We start from the raw sequence: 24,046 nt of genomic DNA, 5'->3' as shown, positions 1-24,046 counted from the left end.
TAATCACACCAAAGAAAAGTAAACTATAGTGAAAGAACGCATTCAGCTGAATACTCCAGAGAAATATTTTCCGTTTATTAATTAGTAAGGTTTATAAAGATCCTTTTGATTTCATAAATGTAATAGAGGTGATTATTTCTTATTTCTATAGGTTATATGGTTATGATTTTGCACAAATGCTGCCAACGGAAACTTAATGCTTCTTCAGAACCCTTAAATTTCATTATTTGCCCATTCTTTCAACTCTCACATTGATACATTTTAAATAGATAGGTACGTAAAATTTCACTGAATATGTTGCATTAAAACTTATATATATAAATATATATATATATAAATATATATAATTATATCTATAACTAGGTCGGCAAACAAGCTTACGGCTCACCAGATGGTAAGCGATTACCGTAGCTTATAGACGCCTGCAACACCAGGAGCATCGCAAGCGCGTCAAGTCGCATCGTTACCGACCCTATTCCCAATTTCCCCAGGAGCTCTGGTCACCTTACTCATCAACAGAAACACAATACTGTTTGAAAACAGTGTTATTAAGCGATGGTCTTCTGTAAGGACAAGGAACTATCTCAGTCGGGCTGCTCCATATATTGAGCAGGAAATTTCCTGCTGTGCCCTACCTCAGTCAAAAAGGTGTCAGCCTGAATAATAAAATAAATAAAATATCTGCAAATGTATATCCAGAGAAATTACGATAAATATAATTTTTTTTAGTATATCTGTTATTGCACTTAAAAATTGGAATATTACAAATGACGTTTACGTTTACGAATTTTTTAATAACAAGCTATTAAATCAGTAACTTGCAATCTATAACTTACCACGCAATATGAAAATGAATGTTGTTAAAGTACCGTAAAACCTTAGAACGGTAACGACGTTAAAGTTACGATGGACATCTATTAACAATATTAGCGCTGGTCTACCAATTAAAAGTTTACCGAAGCAGACTGTGTCGGTAAATAATCTATTATTAAACCAAAATATTAAACAGTGATGGTAGATTTAGTTTTAATAACTTATCAGGTAAATTTTCCGTGTACTGAACTCTTAAGTGGAATTCGTCTATTCGCATCTCGTAAACACGATTGAGACACTGTTATGTGGGATGTAATTTGTGACGCTGTAATAACAGTTACAATATTCAGTCAAAGTGATAAGACTTGTTACATTCGTGGCTTAGTGAAATAATTAAAGTGGTATAAATAAAACTGGCGAAGATATAAAGTGTTAATTTAGGTTTAAAACTACATTACGTCTGTCACTTGGATACACGATAGATATACAAATAAAATAATTTTGTTATTGAGTTTTCGAGTGTAAGCTATTTATTTATAATTTTAATGTGTATAATAATAGTTAAAGTGGTAGAATATGAGTAATATTTCATTATATTACATAACCACCACAAGCGGATTAACCTTTGATAGTATCTCAAGTCGGTAACTCTACCGTAAGCCTACCCATTATTGTATATTCTTATGTAACATTTGAAGATACATTAATTTACTGGTAAGACCTCTTCTTATTATGTTATCTGCAAATTTATATCATATACCTGAGAGGTTAGTAATCATAAATTAATAATATAATAATGATTAACTTTTAATAAGCTACGAAAGCTATCCATCAATCTTTGTGTTTGAACATTTCAAGAAACATTGCGTAGACTTCTTATCTTCGACTTAGGTTAGCGCCAGATTGAGTAATTATATTTCAATAAATGCGACGGACGTAATCACTAGGAAAATGGTCCGATTTCCGGAAATCTTCTCGAGTAAATGTCATATGATATCTTTTTTTTCTATTCCGGCGACCGAGTCAAGATTTAATATTTATGGATGAAATGTGAGACGGAGCGGATGATTTAAAGTGTCTGATGTGGAAATCGTTCTTCGCGGATTTTCTGACCCAGCGATTGTAATGTCCTTCTTTACGTTTTACGTGCCAGTTGTTTTCCTTTACGAGAAGAGAAAATACAGAAATATACCTTCGAGGTGGGGTGAACATGCTCCACGATTTATTCCTCCCTTTGCAACTCAGTTTGGAAAAAATATATTTTTTTTATTTGTTTACTTACGGAGATTTGCTTCTTTTGGTGTCGATTGTACGGGATTCGTATTGTTAGAATACAAGATGTTGTCTATTTATTTTTCCTTTACTTAGCGGTTTATTAGTGAATTATTATTCACATTTTCCATTTATTTACTCTTTTTATATTTATAATAAATTCGTATCGGTATTTAGGATTTGCTTAAAAAAGCAAATCTATGAAGTATTTTATAAAGTAATCAGTAATTATTTATCTCTTATATATTTTCTTTGAAATGTGTTAAATAAAAACATATAAATTATTTTCACATAAAATCTCGTCACACAATAGTTTCTTTCTTTATAAACTTCACTAGAACCAAAAGAGATAAGTGAACTGCGAACAAATCTTCTTATACATTCTCATACCACAAAGTCGTGAATCTTTTTGATAAACTTGTCAATGAGCAACTAACAGGCGGGTCATTTGTAAGACATTTACGCTTCGCTGAAAAAAAGGCGAACATAAAAGAATGCTTCTTGGGATCCTCTAATACTTAGTTTATTTTTATTAGTTTTTATAGTTCCTCGATAATTAATTATAATTTAATTATTACAAAATACCAATAATTCTAATATATAAAATTCTCGTGTCGCGGCGTTTGTAGTTAAACTCCTCCGACACGGCTAGACCGATTCTCATGAAATATTTGTGTGCATATTGGGTAGGTCTGAGAATAGAACAACATCTATTTTTCATCCCCCTAAATGTTAAGGGTACTCCTAATTTTTTTTAATTTTTAGATAAATTATTTATTCTTTATTTTATTATGATTTGGCATTAAAAAAAAAACCGACTTCAATTACATCGACAAGTAATACAACGTAGATCGACGAAAAAATAGCCAAGCAACTACGCGTTATCAAAGATTACTCAAAAAGTAGTTATCAGATCTTGATAAAATTTATATGTGACCACATGATAAACATCAGCTTTCGATTAAATTAAAAATTATCAAAATCGGAACACCCAGTAAAAAGTTATTACGGATTTTCGAGAGTTTCGCTCGATTTCTCTGGGATCCCATCATCAGATCCTGGTTTCCTTATCATGGTACCAAACTAGGGATATCCCCTTTTCAACAAAAAAAGAATTATCAAAATCGGTACATCCAGTAGAAAGTTATGCGGTATAATACAACGTAGGTCGACGAAAAAAGCGTCAAGTAAAAACGCATTATTAGATATAACTCGAAAAGTAGTTCTTAGATCTCAAATAAATTTAAATGGGACCAATTGGCACACACCACCTTTCGATTAAAACAAAATTTGTCGAAATCGGTCTACCCGATCAAAAGTTCTGATGTAACATACATAAAAAAAAAAAAATACAGTCGAATTGAGAACCTCCTCCTTTTTTGGAAGTCGGTTAAAAATACATACAACCCTAAATTTTCACTCCTCGACCACCAACCCCTATTTTTAAACAGCGTTTAGCGGCAAGACAACGTTTGCCGATTCAGCTAGTTTTATTATATAAGTGAAATCGCTGAAATGTATGTACGTGCATAACCTCCAAACGATTGCAACGCATTATATACATTTTTAATTTGTTCGTTATTTTTGTTTAAAAAATTAAATAAAAAAAATCTTTCGTTACGAAGTCCGCGGGTTAACTAGTGTGTAATAAAACAATACATAATATTTAAAATAAAATAATATAACATTACTGTACCAATTATTTTATATACATACCTCTTCTATAATCTATCTTTCTATATAATAATCAATATGAGATTTTTTCAGTAATCAGTCAGGATAAGTCGCCATAGAGGTAACTATTTTCACTCCTATAGAAACTGAAGTGTCATACAAAGCTACAATGTATTGGGCCCTCGGTTCGGGCCCGCCGCCGTAATCAAAAGGCTCTCGGGGGAACAATAGCGCCCACATCGGGTCGGGACCGATAAGCCTCAACAATTATACTACATCGAATTTTCAATTATCCAGCCGACTCTTCCCGCGAACAATACTAGCTTTATTTGTGTATATTAGAGCGGTCACTTTGTACGGTATTTAAACTTGTATTCACACAAATATTGTGCTCCATTAGGCATATAAAACGGACATTATTCCATCGCCTAAATAAAAACCTTCACGTTGTTTACAAATAATCTCGCCTGTGTTATCTTTTCGTTGTCTCCTGGTGTCGGAGGTTGAATTTAAATACGTAAATCATAAAAAAAATTGTATATTAAAAATTGCTTTTCAGGTAACAGAGATAAAATATACAAAGATAAAAAATAAAATACAATCCGAATATAAAGAGTGAAATACATTTATATATATCTGTATAGCTGTTATTTTTCCACTTTGTGACTTATTTTATTTTTATTCTTTCGAAGGTGAAACTGGAACAAAATGTCGGCAAGCCTTCGAGAGTTATCCACATACGGAACATACCAAACGAGACGACGGAAGCTGAGATCATACAGCTAGGTCTGCCCTTCGGGCGGGTCACCAACGTTCTCGTTCTCAAAGGCAAAAATCAGGTAAAGACGCAAAATTATGCTGAGCTACAGAAAAGCCTCGGGCAATGTCGGTTTTGTAATGAAAATGTTCGTTTTAATAATATAAATACATTACCTTGTTTCACTTTTTGTATAAAAATATATTATTTCTCAATATTTGTTAGAATTCTTTGTATAAAATTCATTTTATGTTGTTATTTTTTGAGATATGAATAATATAAAATATTACTAATTAATTATTATTATTTATTTTTTCGATATCATTAACATAATAAGATTCTAACTCTATATTAATACTCATAAAATAATCTTGATTGAAATCCCCTTTGATTTAAATTTACAAAGGACTCAGTTGTAACGCTATTCTTTTAATATTAATATACAATAGTAATAATTTGGTAACAAGTATTTTCAATTTATAACTGTGAAAACAATAATTGTTGATCTTACGAAACGGCAACGGAAGATCTCGGCGGTTTCGAATTTGATAACGGCTCTTTTAAGACATGAAGATGACATGAGGTCATTAAGACCGCTTAAAAATTTAGTTACTAAAGAATTTGACGTTATGTAAAAATAAAATTGCAATTTAGAGACTGATAATTTCTTTATTTAGATGTAATTAGTAATCAGTGAACCCGCATTGTAGCAGCGTGGTGGATTAAGCTCTGATCTTTCTCCTACATGCAGAAAGAGGCCTATGCCCAGCACTGGGATGTTACAGACTGAAGCGAAAGCGTAATTAGTATGCGTAGATTACGTATTATAAGTACATTACGTGTACAATAAGTGAAATTCAATTCATCAAACTGTTGTAGGATTATTTCAAAGTGTAACAAAACGAGATGAAAGACAAAATAATAAAGTTCATCTCACCGGCAGCGAGTTCGATAATTCTTACCGTCGAGTTGATAAACAACAATAGGGACCCAACTGCAGTTAGTAGTTTCAAACTAACATCGCATAAAGTGCAAATATAGTTCTTATTTCTTCTAACTAAAGCCATGGAGTAGGATTATCTAGTGCATAAATAATGAACAAATCGCTTAACTTCGACTCTATGTATACTTTACGGCCGAAGAAAGTTTTGACGACCATTTTGCTGCGACTCGAGCAGTTGCTCTCAAGCTTTCGAGTAGGCTATTTAATTTGCAGAAATATCGTACATTTCTTTCAATAAAATTTTATATTAAAATTCGGACTTATATTTTAATTAAAAATACTGCGTATGCAATGTTAAACGTTTAGGTGAATTATATTTATAAAAGTACACAGGAACAAAATGATAAATGTAACTGTGTTAGTATTAAAAAGTATACCAGAACAACAAGAAATGTAAAGTGTGATGACCATGTAAACTCGGTCATGTAACGACTAGTCTACAATAGACGTAGCTGCACCGGAAGCACAACAAGTGGGCGGCGCGGTCTCGTCCTCAAATAGGCCGCTAACCATTGTGGTACCGGCCTCCACCTATTTGTTTCCCGTTTTATATTACTTATAGATCCACTATGAAATGGATGAATGATGATGAGTTACTTTTCGAAAAACAGAATTTATTTTATATTTCGGTCAACTTGTTGAAGGTAAAATATTTCGCTATATTAGATAACTTTTTTTTAAAATATATTTACTTACATTAAGAGAGGTAAAGAAATGAAAAAATAGCAACACAAATTGAACACATACAAACACACACGCACACACACACATACACGCACACACACACACATACACGCACACACACACACATACACGCACACACACACACATACACGCACACACACACACACACACACACACACACACACACACACACACACACATGCACACACACACACAAATTGTAATGATACTTAGTTACGTTTATTACAAAGTTTTTGTATGATTAAGCTGTGTATTATTACAAAGAAACAACTTTTTAGGGAGGACCTCCCATGACCATTGCTATAAAGTATCCGAAACGTCTGGCATCTAAAAAACTTAATAAAACGCGATAAAATACGAAAAAGTTGTTTAGGTGTATTATTTTCATTTTCCTTTGGATTTATGCATGCTTAGTTTGTGTCGCGGTAATTTTCACGGAAAGCTAACCAAATTTATGATAAATTAACCTCACAAAGGAGATGGAAACGACTCCATACATTCTTGGGCCAAAATGTAATGAAATGAAAATGGTATCAATTAATGCATTTAGGCTTATTTATTCATTGCTGAAAATTCTCTATAATTTGGGTATCTGAGAGCGGAGTTATTAGAGGTTTTGTTAAAGTGAGGTTATTTTACAATGTCTATAAAAAACCCGATCACTAAGTTCTTGAAGGACTAATGTTTATTAAAATTTTTAGTGAAAAATGTTTGAAAACTAATTGCAAATATCAATCACTTGAAACCATAAATAAATATCAGGAATGGACTCAGAACGCATCGGAAAACATTAAACACGAAACGAGTGACGGGACACACAGTATCAGTGTCAGTCAGCTGTCAAAGCTGTCATTAAAAATATGATTTATTTTAAATCAATACGAAATCGATAATCATTTTGGTTTATCAAGTTTTAATTGATATTTTCGCTATTAATGTAACTTTATTTAAATTCACTTTATTGTTTACAACTTCAATTGTGCATCTAAATACTTTGAGTAAGTTAACTAGTGCAGACTTTTATTTTGAATTCTGTAATCGATTATAGTTGAATCGATACCCAATTAATTTTAAGAAAACTATCTTTCTCAATTTTCTCCGCCTCCAAAATCAGAATTGAGCTGATATTATTTAACCATATTTTTGAAACCATATCTTTACTTATTACATTATGTCCCAAAAGTCCCCATCTCCTTTATGTATGATATATACTAAGATTAGGTCGGTACGTGTAAAAATCTCTAAATTTAGAATCTGTAGATGTAGTAGTTACGTAAGGTAAAAGACGCACAAGAAGAAAACATTAGGGTTGCTCGTCATCATTACCATTATTGTTACCGTACAAAACAAAATCATTATTTACAAGTTTCGTTATGTTCATCTATTTCTTCTTCTATTTCATATGAAGTATTCTAATATGATTTTTACTGCTACTGTTAGAAAACATACTTTTGATAGGCAAGTCATTAAAAATATAAAAATGTATACTCGCTACCCTTACACTTACAAATCTTAAAAGTGTTATATATTTTGTAAAGTGAACTAGTAGGCTTTATTATTCTTAAAAATTTAATCGAAAATTAAGTTATTAGGTATCAAAACTATTTACAGTACAGCAGTGTCGTTATGAACGCAAATAAACATGTTGAATGTTAGATATCTTAGATATTTAGTAGTAATAATCGATTTATGTGATTCCACTTTAACTATCACGTTCGTGACAGATAAATGTGATTTATCTCTATTTTGATCTTGTGATTTTTATTTTAATGTATTTTAATTAATAAGTACTTTCAACCCCAAATATATGCGAAAGAGGAAAAAAATTATAATAAATTAGCCTGAATGTGAAATGCCATTAAAATTCTACTTGGTTGGAATTCAAGGGGTGGGTGACGTTGAAATAAATTTCAATTTGGATTACGAATAACACGGCGCGTCAAGTGTAAATATTATTTTACGTAGGAACCTACTTATAAATGTATATATAATATAAGTAACTAAATACTAGAAACGTCTCATTGCTGGACATAAACCTCTTTTCTTATAAAAGTATAAATAAAAAAAAATAAGCTCTCAGCGGTGCCCAGTAGGATTTTCTCTTGTGTTGGGAGTCCAAAAACAGTATTACTGATGTTTTTTTTATACATGCCGAACAAAAAAAGTCCAATTCTTAAGACAAATTTAGTAACACGCGACAGTTTGGTTGCGATTCACGTATTTTAGCATCTGTGCCATCACGGTTTGACAATTTAAAAATATGGAGACGCTTGCTTATGAACTAAAATAGGCAGTCAAAGTCCCTGTTTTTATCACCACTTCCTGCATCGTCACAACGACAACGGGTCTTGCGCCTTGGAATTTATGAGTTGCCGCTGATAAATTAAAAATAAGTCAGTTTACAACCTGGAAATGAAATAATAAAAAGAGAAATCTTATTACGTGCACGCAATAGGACAGACGCTGCGACAATGTTATCCCATCTAATAAATAGCCTGTATGACATCAGCACCGTATACATCGTGGCGTTAAGAAAAACAATCTTTCTTTCAGCAAAAGAAACAAGCTGAATCCCTTTTCTAAGGTCCTGATTTAGCTTTTTCTAGTATAATTTGATTTGTTTTTGTCATTGATATGGAAAACAAGTTTATATTACATTATTATGGCCTTTATAATTTTATTTACTAATCACCCTATACATTTTCTTCATAGATAATTATTATCAAACCTAATCGATGTTATATAATTATATACAGTGTTAATCTATGCAAGTAAATAAAATGGGAGTGTCTGTTTGTAATATTAAAATAAACGCTTCTTACTAAATTCATATCGATGTAAACACGGTATATATACCAAAATAACATTTTTTACGATTTTTTGTGTCTTTCTGTTTGTTCCGGCTAATCTCTGAAACGGCTGAACCGATTTTGACGTGACTTTCACCGGGAGATAGCTGATGTAGTAAGGAGTAACTTCGGCTACTTTTATTTTAGATATTTATTTTATAACTTTGCGAACTGAGTAATAACTTTTTGTTAAATTCCACGCGGACGAAGTCGCGGGCTCAGCTAGTATTATATAAAAATAATCAAATTACTTTTAGTATATTTACTCATCAATAATAAAGCACTCGATAGTTGAACAGGCTTTCGACCCTTTGATGGGTCCGAACAGAAAGATGAAAGTATCACAGCTGATGGTAACCGAAACTCGGTGAGTCCAGTTACAAAGGCGGTATCTGTCGAGAGGTGGGCAAACATTGATGTGAGTGGGTGCGGACAATCGCTTCCACTCTCGGTGATTAAAACGAAGAGCCGTTGACACTATTTTACGATCGAGCTTCGCGAATCGCGTGGCAGCTATGCTATCCATTAATGTATATATCACCGCTTCCCTTGGCATCGTTTTATATGATTTATGTACCAATATAATTTATCACATTAACAAAAATGATTTAAAGCTCTGCTATTATTAGAAAATTATGTTGAATCGATTAACACAATCAAAAACTCTAAATTCTGTTCATACGTTTCGGAACCATTTCATTTTATTTAGGTAGTATAATTTTGTTTTCCTTACAGTAGAACCGGTATCTATGAATGTGTTCTTTTTTTGCAAACGGATTCTCTTTTTCCACTAGGTACTAGGTATACGTTTTTTAATTAGCAGCAGACAAATCCTATTTAATTTGCGGGGTTAATACCGTTGTATTTTGCACGTTGGTCGCCCATGTTCAAATGCCAAAAGCAGAATTCTGCGGTCGGGAATGGAGCGCACATGAAATAGGAAGCGGGCATGTTAAATTTTCTCTCTAAAATGATCGTGAAAATCATAACGCATTTAGAAAGCGATGCAGTGCACATGTAGAGATCAGTGCTGTTGTTTGGTCACTCAGTTTATGTATGGTGAGTTCGTCAGAGCCGATTAATTGCAGACCATGGTACGGCAGACTCGAAACCCTGTTACCGGCACGTTATGCTAACATTGTTTAGAAATTTACCTATGAATTTGTCAAATTTCACCAGACACGCATACACACATCTGGTCTTATAAGGAGCATATTGCGATTACAATAGAGATAGATGTATTATTGCATTATATATAAATACGGCTATGGGTAGGGCTTATTCCATAAATAAAAAACGCATAACATAAAAATGTGATCGATCACCATTTAAAGACTTGTCAACGAAGAAATGATGAATGTCTTTTTTTTTTGGTAATTAATCCTTCTAGTGTACTCGTAGTGTTTTTAGTCACTTTGTATAAAAATTTATATTGTAAATACATTAATATTGAAGCCATACCCGTTCCAACAAACGTCCTAGTAAATTAGATGACACTACCGTCACCTAGAGTAAAATATATGGGTACGACATACGCGGAGCGAGACCTCTCGACACGTCATCTTTCATCCTCATATATTTTGCTCCCAACTCCCGGCATTCGATTAGATTAGGTGATAGTTGTCGTAGACCCACTACACACTAGGTACTCAATTTATGTTCCTTCTTTGTATTCAGCGTAGTTACTACTATTTACATATCATTCGATTACAGATGTTTGTTCGTTGCGGATGAATTTTATACCATAAAAAGAATTACATTTATATTAGCTTATAACATGACATTACTTTTTTGCATTTTTAATATGATAACAAATATGAAAGTGATAAATTGCGTTATAAAAAAAAAGTGTGCTAAATCACCACATGACTAAAGTGAAACTTACGAAACGTATAACTCGTAAACGTAACTCTCTCTTTCTATCCTCACTAACTTACATCCGATTACACTTTTCGTAATGCCCTCGTCACGTATTCACCAGCTTACTCCCCAAGGCAAGCGTGGGTTTTTTGATTTAAAAAAAAAACTTCAATATAGTAATGTTATTTTTTTTCGCAGGCTTTCCTAGAGATGGCGGAGGAGATCTCAGCAGTGGCGATGGTCGCTTACTTCGGCGGCTGCGTCGCGCAGCTGCGCGGGCGCGCCGTCTACGTTCAATTTTCCAATCACAAAGAACTGAAAACTGATCAGACACACAGCAATGCGGTGAGTCTAATGTTTAAGAAAAAACTAATCCAGGGCTACTTCGATCTAACGCTAACTCCATGTATATCTTAACTGTGTTAGATGCTCATTAGAAGAAATTAAGTAGTAAATAACAAAAAAAAAACAGACTAAGAAATTAGTAATACTCTTAAAATTTCAAAAGTGTAAAGTTACCTAAAGTGACATTTTCACAGTTACAACTCTATGACAGACAGGCGAACCAAAAACTCAGTCCCGTTCGATATTAAGACCAGAAAAAATAATATATTCAATGATTTAACAACTCTACTAATTTATATATGTATATAAATATACATATGTAATAATAAAGTATTAATTAAAAATATATTTGATATGTAACTATAATTATGTATTTTGTGAGGTCTATGTATTCATAAGGCCGCAGAGATTGTTCAATTAGCTCTATTACAACTACAAGCGGATTACTGTGCGGTGTGCGATGGAGTATTAGAGCGGTCGTTACCAATGGCGAAATTGTAGCCTCAGCCTGCGGCCTCCAGTCAAACTATTCATATAATCTTTGCAAAGGGCTTTTGGGAACTAAAATTTAGATAGCTTTGTTCAATTAACGCGATAAACTTCTACGTAATACCTTACCAAACTTTGGCAACTTAAGATCCCTACTTTTATTATAAGAAAAATATTAGAAAACCATAACAGGTGTAAAACATACCATAATAAACATAATAATACTCATAAAACTAAATGTGTGTGCGGATGGGTGTGTAGCATTTGTAATATAATGATTGTAACGGATTGCATTATGAAGAAATGATATTATTAAAATATTCTCAAAAAAACCTTGTCTAAACTGTCGTAGTCTAATCATAATATATGCTCTAAATAGAAATATGCTTGATGATATTTTAAGCTAAATATATTATAATTAAATACAGCGATTTTTTCTTCAGTGATTATTATAAAACTAATTTTAAATACATGAAAGAATACATCCTTAGGATACAATTTTCTATAACACCTATTGTGAACTTTTTACTGCCTTAAACTACTAATATTTTTTCTCGCTTTAAGGGTTACAACGTAAAATCAATAATTACGATAACACGACAGCCGATGTCTGAATTAATTAAAACAGTTAATTAAGTTCGTTATCTTCGAGTCCTTACTAAAAACACTCCGAACTCATTTGTTCTCTTACAACATTTGTCTAAAATACATCGAAAGGAAAGATTAATTTAGGGAACTGTGATTCGACTTCTGAACGTTAAATATAAATATTTTAATTAAGAAGAATTAATGAATTCTTATATTGGGTCGCCTTAACCTAAATTAACAGTTTAAATATTAATTTAAAGTCTATTTAATCTGATTAAATATTATTCCAAGCAAATTTTCAATAAAATATTATATAAATATTAAAAGCCAAGTAAAGCTTAAAGTAAATGTTTGAGTATGAGAAAGTAAATTTGAATAAAAACGTTATTGGTGGTATAACATAATGTTTGAAAATAAGAATGATTCCTATAATATTGGTGTACATTTTATTTACCCTTCGAATCCATAAGGAAATTGAAATCTAGGATATCGAAAAACCTCTTACTCACACTGAAATGTGGAGGCAACGACTTATTTATCTAAGCATGCTTTAATAAATTATAAAATAAGCACAAGAGAGAGTATAAGGTTATATATAAGGTTTTATATATATATATATATATATAATTACTATGAAATAGAATATAAAACACTCACTGATTATTTACATTAGCAACTTTTGGCATTCAAAATACAATATAATACTTTAAAACATTGTTCAAGGCCTGAAATTGTTATTCATTATAAAAATTATATTCAGTAATCTATTCTAATACATCGATGATGATTTGTCACTATTTAATTTTTTATGCAGATCTCTTCGTGAACAAAAACATTTGTACTTTAATAATACTTTGTAAATATTCCCCTGCTGAAGTATTTTAATGAAACTCGTGATTCCCCCTGCAAAAACAAAAAATAAAAAATAAAAAACGAGTTTGCGTTAGACCACACGGCTGAAGTAAAACTTTGCAAAAATGTAACTCTATTTCTGTCTTCACTAACTTATATATCTCCCTCTCAAGTTCCGTTCGCCTCACCCGATCACACTTTTTGTAACGCTCTCTTCACGCATTCACCAGCTTACTCCATAAGTCTAGCGTGCTTAAAAAAGTTTTACTTCAAAAAGTTAAGTTAATTATTATTATCGTAGCCTTTACTACAAGGCTATTTAACTTATGCATATGAACCTTTTTATTTCATTGTCTACAGTATATTGTTATTGTTCTTCAATGTGGAAAATATGTCTTAGAGTGTATCGCAGTTAAACTAAGCCAGTTAACTTATTGTTAAGTAATTATAACAATGAAGTTGTTTACAATTCAATACATATACTTAGCTACGTTTGAACAAATTACATTATTGTGTAGGCAATTATTCGCGAATTATGATTATAAGCAGCTCGTTGTTTAATCATCATAGTATAATAGTTGTTTGATCGGATTGTCAACAATGCAAATAAGCGTCTGAGTAAACACAATGGTTAATTAATGTGATGATTAAACTGAAAATGGATACAACTACGTGTCTATTATCTGTTTGTTTTAATATTTAGACAAGAAATAGAGACGTTAATCTTAAATAATATTGGATGTTGTTTAATTTACAAGTTTTCTCAAGTTTCTTTTACAAGACAAAGCTTATAATTATTCTCGTATCACATTTAACGAGTAGAATTTTTTTTGGACTAAACCTACCTAATAAAAATACAGAGAACAAGTTACCAATGTCCTTTAAAGAGTAGCGATATATAGTCACAAAGATTTATATTTATTTAGTAAAAATTTTACGGTAATATTTTGACATTTCTTTGTCAGTCCTATTTCCTCCAGTACTCAAAACGATACTTCATAATGATGTGATTCGTGCCCTACGGGGAATCTCTCCTTAACATTATCGAGGACTTATTTCTTGTGACGATTTCAAAAAAGATTTATTATAATTATTATTTTTTACTTTTGACGTTTTCGGTAACTGATTTCCATTGTTTATTCTCTTTTTAAATTTATACCTTCTATGCTATTAATGTGTACCGAGAATTATATAAATGAAATACATCATTTTAAAAGTAGATTAATGTAAATGAATCAATCACAAATCATGTAAATCATAATATTCTGTTCTTTTTGCAGAAACATAAATTGAAACACAAAAATATTATAACAGTTTATCATCCTCAAAAGAAAATAGGAATGTTTTTGATAACGGTTGACACGAATTTATATTTAAAAAAAAAAAAAAAAAAAAAAAAAAAACATTAAATTTACAAGGGCAGTTTAAGAAAAATTCGAGAAATGATAAGAATTGCTTAATAAACTACTGGGCGAGTTTTTCAAAATTTATTTCATTTAAAAATCTTAAATGTTTAAATAAATTGTTTTCCGATACCCGGTAAACTTTACGATAAAGTTTAACTATGTTTTATCCGAAATTTACCAAATACCAATGCATTTTAAAGATCATACATTGAAGTTAAGACTTTGATCAATCATGCGATGCAAAAGGTTTTTGTGGTAGCTGAATAGAAGTCTTCAATGGCGGATGGAGTTATTTTGTCGCAACTACTTCGTCTCGACCGTCTGCCACTGGTCGCGCTGAAAGATTGTACGTCCTGTGAATAAGACCTTTTAAATAACTCCGGAGTTTGCTGCTGCACTTTCGACGATATTATTGGAAAAATATCTTCAACAAATCTGGATTTCAATTATTCTTTCTATGCTTTTTCATTATTTACGATGCGAAATAAATTTAAAAATCTCAATTGGAGCTATTTTAAATATAGTAAATAGTAATAAATCTAATTATATTTCATTAAAATTAAATAATAAAATGTGCAGTAACAAAACTGGTTGTAATCGATTATGTTAAAATATGCCACATTATAACTAAAAATGAAAACAATGTAAATATCGATGAAGGAAACGGGGAGAAGGGTAAAAGAAAGTCAACGTGAATTTGTAGCGGAGCCTTTGGCGTCGACGGCAGGCTTACCTACTGTGACACGTTTAAAGCCTTATTTTTGTGTCTGGCCTGCACGCTTGTCAGCTTGTCGCCGGGCACAAAGCCATGGAAAATATAGGATCAAAGAGTACCCGGCCTCTGCGATCATTATGTCCTTCAACAGCGAGCGTTTCATTTACTTTTCCTCTTTTGTTGCACTTTGATCAGGTAACACTTTATATTTTATATTTAATAAAGGAAAAGTTAATGTTATCTCAACATGAAACTTAGTAAAAGCTTTATGACCAACTTTTTAAAGATATTGCAATGGATTATTTAAGAATTCTCTTTATTCTCATTCGCAACAAATCCCTCGTTCTAAATGTTATGTTGTTTCTACATTGAGCCCGGAGGTCATATTCAAGTCCCTATTTCCTGACAAAGTAGCGGATTTCCCGACGATACAAAATAAGTTTATGGCGGTCCTTTTGTTTGCGGCGGTCAATGTTATCTCTTGGTCTAAGAGTCCGAGGACTGTCCAAGGTGTGCGAGAGATAACTCCTATTGCGCCCTATTGTTGTCCGACTTATGGAAGATAGGTGGACATATTTATTTTTACGTGACTCTAATGTAGTTTATTCGATGTAATAATGTACACATGATGCGAGTTTGTGCTACTATTATCAAGAAAGATTTGTTCAGGCAATTTTTTTCCTCTCATATAACACCCTTCTTAAGCTTTTGGTTACTGTACGTCATCGTCCTTAAATGATATGTTTGATGATCATGAGATCTATTTATAATCTCATTTTGTATTATAAATATGGTAGAAATTCGGATATTGATATGTTTCATTCATTCCTTTGTTTCATAAGATCCGATTAGTACGCCTGAAAGTTGTGTATCATAAACCGACCAGTCGAATACATTGTTGTCTAAATCAACAGTTACTTTATTAAAAACTAGCTGTGCTTCATCCGCGTGGAATTGAACAAAATAGTTATTGTTCAGTTCGCAAGGTTATAAAAAAAAACACTAAAATATAAATAGCCTAAGTTACTCCTTATTACATCAGCTATCTGCCAGTGAAAGTCCTGTTAAAATTGGTGAAGCCGTTTCAGAGATTAGCCGGAACAAACAGACAGACAGACAGATAGACAAAAATTATTAAAAATGTTAATTTGGTATATGTACCGTGTATATACCGTGTATATACATACTCGTATCAATTTAGTAAAAAGTGGTTATTTTAATATTACAAACAGACACTCCTATTTTATTTGTATAGATGTATAGAGAAATGAAAGTGATTGTTATTGTGTTACTTAAATATATTATTAATATTATTTAGAAGTGGCTAAAATTAACCACATTGTCCGCAGTCGGCTTCGGCGCAAGCCGCTCTACAGGCCGCACAAGCAATATCAAACAGCGCGGGTGCGGCGCTCGTGGCGGGCGCGGGCGCGGCGTTACAACCGGCGAACGGTGGCACTGAAATACAGGTAATTATCCCTATATTATCAGTAAAAAGTAAAAAAAAAAATTAATGAGTGAATTGAAGTATTTCAAATTTCGAATAAATTTAAACGCATTTATTTTAAATTGGTTAACTCTTAAATTCGAATAGAATAGGATCGGATTTCGAATGTTTGTTTTCGATCAGCTTATTTGTCCTTGTGAATCTCCCCATCATGGCTTTCAGAGCACGTTAAGCTTTCGATCCAGGTTGTTGTCACATATACCTTATAGCAAGCGTTAGTCATAGTAGGGAATATACCCGCCAACCAGCAGTGGAGTGGCGTGGTTGATTAAGCTCTGATCCTTTTCCTGCATGGGGAGGGAAGCCTATGCCCAGCACTGGGATATATCAGGCTGAATCTTATAATAGGTTCAGATAAATGACGTATCTGTATTTACGAGTCGGTTGTGAAAAATCATTTAAAATATTAGTCGATATTTGTGGTTACATCTTCGCTTCTTTAAGACTTAATTTCTAAAGTCTTACAACCTTCGTTAACAAACAGTTTTTCAAATTGGATCGAATACTTTTTCATGCGCTGTCGAATACAGTATAGTTTTTATATTATATTAGCTGTACCCTGCACGCATTGCTACGCTTTTTTTTATTTTATTTTTTGGTCGTACCAAATCAGAATCCTTTGAGCTCGTGTACAATACTTTGCTGAAGATCATGACATGATCAAATGCCTAGTTTACGATTCTACAAAAGACATACAGACAAACGTTTTTTTATATATATAGATATTATATTAATGTGTCGTTTTACTTTTGCTCGCGAAAATTAAAAGAGTTCTTACTTTAAAAACGAATTATTTAAAAAAAATCATAACACAAGTAAACAATCTGTCTCATGATTAGTATTGTTTTCATACACAATATTCAAATACTAAACGATATATGTTTTCTTCGGAATTAATATGAGTAACTCTGATTTATTACATGTAAAATTATGATGCCTCCTAATATGTAATTACAATTACCACATATCACCTATTCCATTAAAAATAAGTTACGACGTCAGTTCATTGCGCAGTCCCCGAAATTTCATGAAACATGACACAGAAACGAGCTTCAAATATGATTTAGTTTCTTAATAACATAATATATCATGGTAATGGCTCGCTATACATTCGGAGTATTAAATCGCACATTAATGTCACCTGAGGGTGACGTAAAGCAAAGAAGATTATCTATTTAGCGATAAACCAAAGCAAAGCTGATTACCAGAGACCATCTTAAATATTACAAGCCCATAACGTAAATCAGATTTCGAGTCCAGAGGGAGTACCTGCGGCTAGGATATAGACTGATAGAGCTTACGTGGCGCAAGCAAACAGTGTTTATAATACAAAATAGCGCGTGCTGACACTTTTAAATGCCTTCACGAACAAGGCGTACTAATCACAATAAACTCTTCCCTACACTTTACCGTCTTCGGGGACTAGTTAGAAAATTAATGCTGACTGCAATTTAATACAATTAAATTCTGTTTCTTGCAGTGTCTTATAGGAGTAATTGAATATATAAGTAATTGTGTTAACTTTCTTAACCGACTTCCAAAAAAGTAGGAGGTTCTCAATTGGACTGTATTTTTTATGTATGTTTCCTCAGAAATTTTGACTGGGTGAACTAATTCCGATGATTTTTGATTTAATCAAAAGGTAGTGAATGTCATGTAGTCCTATTTAAATTTAATTGCGATCTAACAATTACTTTTCGCATTATCTATACATATAATAAAATGGTAGGAAAGTCAAAACTGTACATTGAATACTTTTTTTAAAAGAATACTTGGGGTGTGATTTACAATCGACACCAAAGCCAAAAATATAGTTTTTAGAATTTTTGTCTGTTTGTCTGTTTTTTTGTATGTATGTCCGGGATAAACTCAAAAAGTACTGCATGGATTTACTTCAAATTTGGCACAAATATTATTAAGAAGTCGGGTCAACATATAGTATACATATTATCACGCTATCACCTACGGGGAACGAGCAGTGAACCTTTATTTCTTCAACGCATTCTGTAACAACGTGTAATCTAACGACAAATATTTGAATGTTGTTGTTATTATGTTAACAACTATAGCTAGCTTCACACTATAAATAAAGACATTCTGTAGTATATTTAGTATCAGCATTGCACCCATGCGAAGCCGGGTCGGGTCGCTAGTATTTAATAATGTGTAATTACTTGACTATTTTTCGTAGACTTACGTTGTATGATACTGCATAACTTTTCATTGGGCGTAATGATTTTGATGATTCTTATTTTAATAAAAAGCTGATACTTGTCTTGTGGTAACATTTAAATTTTATCGAGATCTGATAACTATTGAGTAATCTTTGGTAACGGATATTTACTTGACTATTTTTCATCTACCTGCGTTATCTTACTTTTCGATGTAAATGAAGTCGGTTATTTTCGTTTGCAAGCAAACACAATTATTGCTTAACAAAATGAAAAAATTAAAGGCATAGGCATTGTACCTACGCCTTGGACATATTACATGTTTATTTTTATTTCAAAATACTTTAAAAATACCACTACGCGACCCTATGTAATAAATACACTCTTTCAAACTGTCACTAAACCTTAATGTCTATAATTTCCACTTAGAAAATAACGGAATATACTCATAACTGTAAATACGAACGGGACCGTATGTGCTGACACTTCACTGATATCGCCAGTTACTATTATACATACTCGTATGAAAGCGTTACTATAGTACACAGAGTTTTAACAGAGACATACCAATTACACCAGCAATTTTGACATTTTGGAAAAAGTCTGTATAATAATCTAAATAATCTTTAAACTCATTAACTTTCTCTTATTTTTGTGTGTTAAAAAATGTTTTCTTATCTGTCATTAATAAGTAAGCATTATGTATTTTAAGAAAATAATTAACTTCAGTGTGAAAAATCAATCTTATTTCTGTATATTGGTTTAAATTTCAAGTACTCCAAATTTTTACAAAGCTAATCGTATTAGCCTGCTCAAAACATTTTTTATACGCAAAAAAATACTTTTACTGGAGTTACCGCTATTGTCATTTTGAAATTTCCGATATTTCGACGATAGTGTCTTCAATGCATGATCGCGAGTGACAACCGTCACTATAGCGACCATGAATGTTCATAGTGACCAGTGATTATGAAAACTTAATTATTAAGCGATGTTCGCTTGGTCCGCAGGGAGGTCCGAACACGGTGCTACGCGTCATCATAGAGCACATGTTGTACCCGATAGTTCTCGACGTGCTGTACTCCATCTTCCAGCGGTACGGAAAAGTGCTCAAAATCGTCACCTTCACTAAAAACAGTAAGTAACTAATAATGGAAATTTATTATCCAATTTCAAAATAAACTTAGATATTTTTTTTTATTACTGGCAATTGTTTTTAAGCATTTCTTCATTACATAATAAATTAAATAAACTTTTATTTGGCACGACCCGTTGAAAATATTAAAGCATAATTAATTAATTGATAATAAACGCTTCACACCCAACGGATCCCCCAGTAGGATTTTCTCCTGTGTTGGGGGTCCGGAAACACACACAATACACAAACATCTATATGGCCGATATAAATGTCTGTCGTGAGCGGGAATCGAACTGACTGCTGCGCCAACGCGTCGTCATATATATAAAATAATAAAATTAAAATTATAAAAATTAAGATAATTTTGAAAGTAACATATACCGATAAAAAGTAAATATGTTTATAAATAATGACTTCATGTAAAGTTTTCGCTTAGCAATAAATATAATAATTAGGTATTGTTGCTGAATGATAAAAACATACCGTGAGCGTATTTCGTTTAATTTCAGCAACGAGGTCTTAGTTGTTTACTAGTTTGTGAAATACCTGGCTGCTAACTACCATATTTATTTTTAATTAAAAATGTAAAGGTAATCTGAAAAAAAAAATTAATGATCGAAATTAAACCGAAGATAAAATGTGTTCTAGTGATAGATTTACCAAATATAACGTTCTAAAATCCAAGGGCGCAATCCGTTTAAAATTTAAATCCTACCCTCATGCATATCCTAAATAAATCCGGCACACAGGAGGCAGGTAGGTAGGCAGGTACATATTTGATAAGCTTTGCCCAAGACTGTGGTGCGCTGTGTACTGCTCACTTTCAGCTAATTATAAACTTCGTAAATACCTAATTGTACTGTTTTACTCGCTTTTGAACTAGAGAACTTCTTGCGAGCAATACGCTAATCTTGAAATTGGTTCTATTTAGTAAATATAAATTATATTTATAAAATGTAATTTTATGCGCTACAAAAATAATATACAAATTTATTAATTACGTATTTTTTTTTTAAATTTTATATACGACAGTGTTAACTAAACCTTATTACTACAACTCCGCTATTTACAGCGCGATATGCAAAAGTAATAGGGTGTAGACTTGAAATAATCAAAGCCTATTTTCTTGTTGGCAAGAATGACGATAAGATAAAGTTAAAAGTAAAGAGGATCTTAGAAAACATGATTCTAAAATTTTCATGCCATTTTCTATTCGCCTCATTGAGCAATAATCGGAAGTTTTGAAAGATTTGAATATTGTACAAGAGCTACAATTACAAGTACGTTTAAGTAATTGATATAGTAACCTAAAAGAGGTACGTTTAATACGCATAGTTTCTCAATCTTAGATATCCCTATTTAAAACATCCCTAACATATATATACTCTTTTAAGGAATTGTGTTTACTGCTAAATAGAATTATTTCTTCGTTTACTTCTTTATCAGACCCTTGTCAAGTAAGTGAAACAAGATAATAATATTTTATGAAGCTTTTAGTTATTATTTATTCATTATACCGGTCTTCTTTTAAAACGGCAAAAACCTCTGTCAAACTCAATATTATATAGTTTATTTGAAATGTTTATCGCATTTTCTTTGTTTCTTCAACGGAGAGCCCAAGAAAATGGTAGTCGATTATTTTATTTAAATAAAATAAAATTAAATTAAATTTGATACGAATTCGAGTATAAGCAAGCAGCGAGTGATATTTGTCTTGTATAAATACGTAGTCATTTTAATTGCTACGATATTATCCTGTTCCGAAACAGTCATAATTCGTCGGTATCGCGACATAGCCAGCTAATGCGGTGTTTCCAATTTCCGAACATCGTTCAACCCTGGCACCGCTTCCGAACCGACTGTTTGCTTTTTTACCGCATTCGTCATTGTCCAATTGTAAAAGCTTTTGTCTTTGCCCGTTAACCGCTTAGTTCCCATTACACCGTGTAGCTTCAAGTATTTAAAGTGCTGCTGCCATTAAAATAATTTACTAACATTAAACTTCACTGTCTATCGCCGTATCTTCTTTTGTCAAATACTGTTAAGTTTTAATTTGTACTAGTGGTCGCCCAGTGGTCGAAATTCGACCATAATTAATTAAAAATTTAAGTAGTATACTTCACTACATAGTATAAAACAAAGTCGCTTTCTCTGTCCCTATGTATGCTTAAATCTTTAAAACTACGCAACGGATTTTGATGCGGTTTTTTTAATAGATAGAGTGATTGAAGAGGAAGCTTTATATGTATAATACATGCATAATATAGTAGAGGAATACTGGTAGTTTTTGCAACCTTGCGAAGCCGGGGCGGGTCGCTAGTCTATAATAATAAACAAAAGAGTATAAATATGTACACACATATGTATATGTGTGTATGTGTGTTTCAAATATGTGGTAGTGTGTGTCATGTTTTTTTTTATTGACTTATTTCGTATTTATTTTTTGCATAATTTAAAAAAAATATATTAGCGTTCAGCTCTCCTTCTCTATATAAAGTATAATTGAGCGAAATTTCATAAACCGCCGTCCGCGCAATTTTCTTAAAAAGGGGTACTAAGTTTTTGCTTCACGTATTAATTATATAGAAGAAGAAGATATCGATTAAGATTCTAGGTACAGTTGCTACTAAACTTTAGTGTCTGTTTCACTATAAATATAGAGCTATAAATAAGAGTTTTTTAAATTTTTATTTTTAAAGCCTATTTCACATCATCTCTCACTACCATGGGTTTACTGGAAGGGGTCTCTTTTAGATATTAAGGTCGCCCTTGCCAACTTCCTATATTATAATGACTATTGTAAAATTACTTAGTGCAATAAAAAAGGATATATTATTTTTGTCGACGACTTCATTGTAACAATCTACTAAGTTTTCCAGTACTTTGGTACTTACATGGTAATCAAAAAAGTAAAACAAAGTTATGTGAGATTTTTTAAATTAATTTAATGTTAATTTGACATAAATTTCAAAAAAAAAAAAAAACAAACTAAATTGACCTAAACTATTTTTCACCTACCTACCTACATTATTTCAAAAAATATAAGCAATATTGTGAGTTAAATTGAAACGGACGGAGTAATCTTGTAGATGCAATTTTACTCCGAACGATAAACAAATATACCAATTTCACAATATAAACCCAAGTACATACCGAGAGTAGATCGTAGATCCGAAACGAATAAATCCCTACTTCAATTATCCTGTCTCGTGGGAAGCGAATACAACACATATTTCGTATACATTTCACTTTCAATAACACTTTCCTGACTAAAATTAAGTAACTTATAATGCTTTGGTGGGTATTATTTAACAGAATAATAACATTTCTCTTTATTTTCGTCTGACACGTTTTTTATATTACGAATGATAAAGTTGAGGGACTTTGCACTCCCTTGCCGTGTCTAAAAGGCTTTTTCATCTAAAAGGCTTATTTTCAATTATCCTTAAAAGAAAGGAAACAGAAATTATGTAACACATTTTTCAATCTTCTGAAACAAAAATGTCAGAATCATATTTTGCAATATTTATTCAATATTTCTCTCGTGTCTGTTTTCGTATTCAACACGACCACCGAAAATGCTTTATAACTTTAACCACTTAAGAGTTGTCACCAATTTTCTTGATTCCTGTTGTTTCCCCTTGTTGTTTTCGCAAGTTTTGCAAGTTAATCTAATGAATATTCCCTAAGATTTTATCATATTAGTACTAACAAACGAGATGAACTTCACATTTTGATGTCGGTTGCAACAAAATGTTTAATTATTCCATTATGTTGTTATCTTGCCGGTTACACGTACTCTAATTTAATATGAACATTATAACATACTTTAAACGTGTACTTTACGAGATCAGGTTCATAATATTGTTAAATCAGAACACGGCTGAGTAGCGAAATAACAT

General features: G+C 32.0%; 1 protein-coding gene across 1 annotated transcript in view; it reads left to right on the top strand.

Annotated features, from left to right (window-relative positions):
- LOC123654375 (polypyrimidine tract-binding protein 3) overlaps positions 1–24,046 on the top strand; it is a 45,733-nt gene that overhangs the window by 4,237 nt on the left and 17,450 nt on the right. The window contains exons 2-5 of the mRNA XM_045590287.1: positions 4,452–4,598; positions 11,132–11,278; positions 16,678–16,797; positions 20,017–20,143. Coding sequence (XP_045446243.1) covers positions 4,452–4,598; positions 11,132–11,278; positions 16,678–16,797; positions 20,017–20,143 — 541 coding nt within the window. The remainder of the gene's footprint in view (positions 1–4,451; positions 4,599–11,131; positions 11,279–16,677; positions 16,798–20,016; positions 20,144–24,046) is intronic.

The sequence above is a fragment of the Melitaea cinxia genome, chromosome 6 (genome assembly GCF_905220565.1).
Source record: "Melitaea cinxia chromosome 6, ilMelCinx1.1, whole genome shotgun sequence".
Taxonomy (NCBI): domain Eukaryota; kingdom Metazoa; phylum Arthropoda; class Insecta; order Lepidoptera; family Nymphalidae; genus Melitaea; species Melitaea cinxia.
The sequence above is the reverse complement of the archived record's forward strand: the minus strand, read 5'-3'. Positions and strand labels throughout refer to the sequence as shown.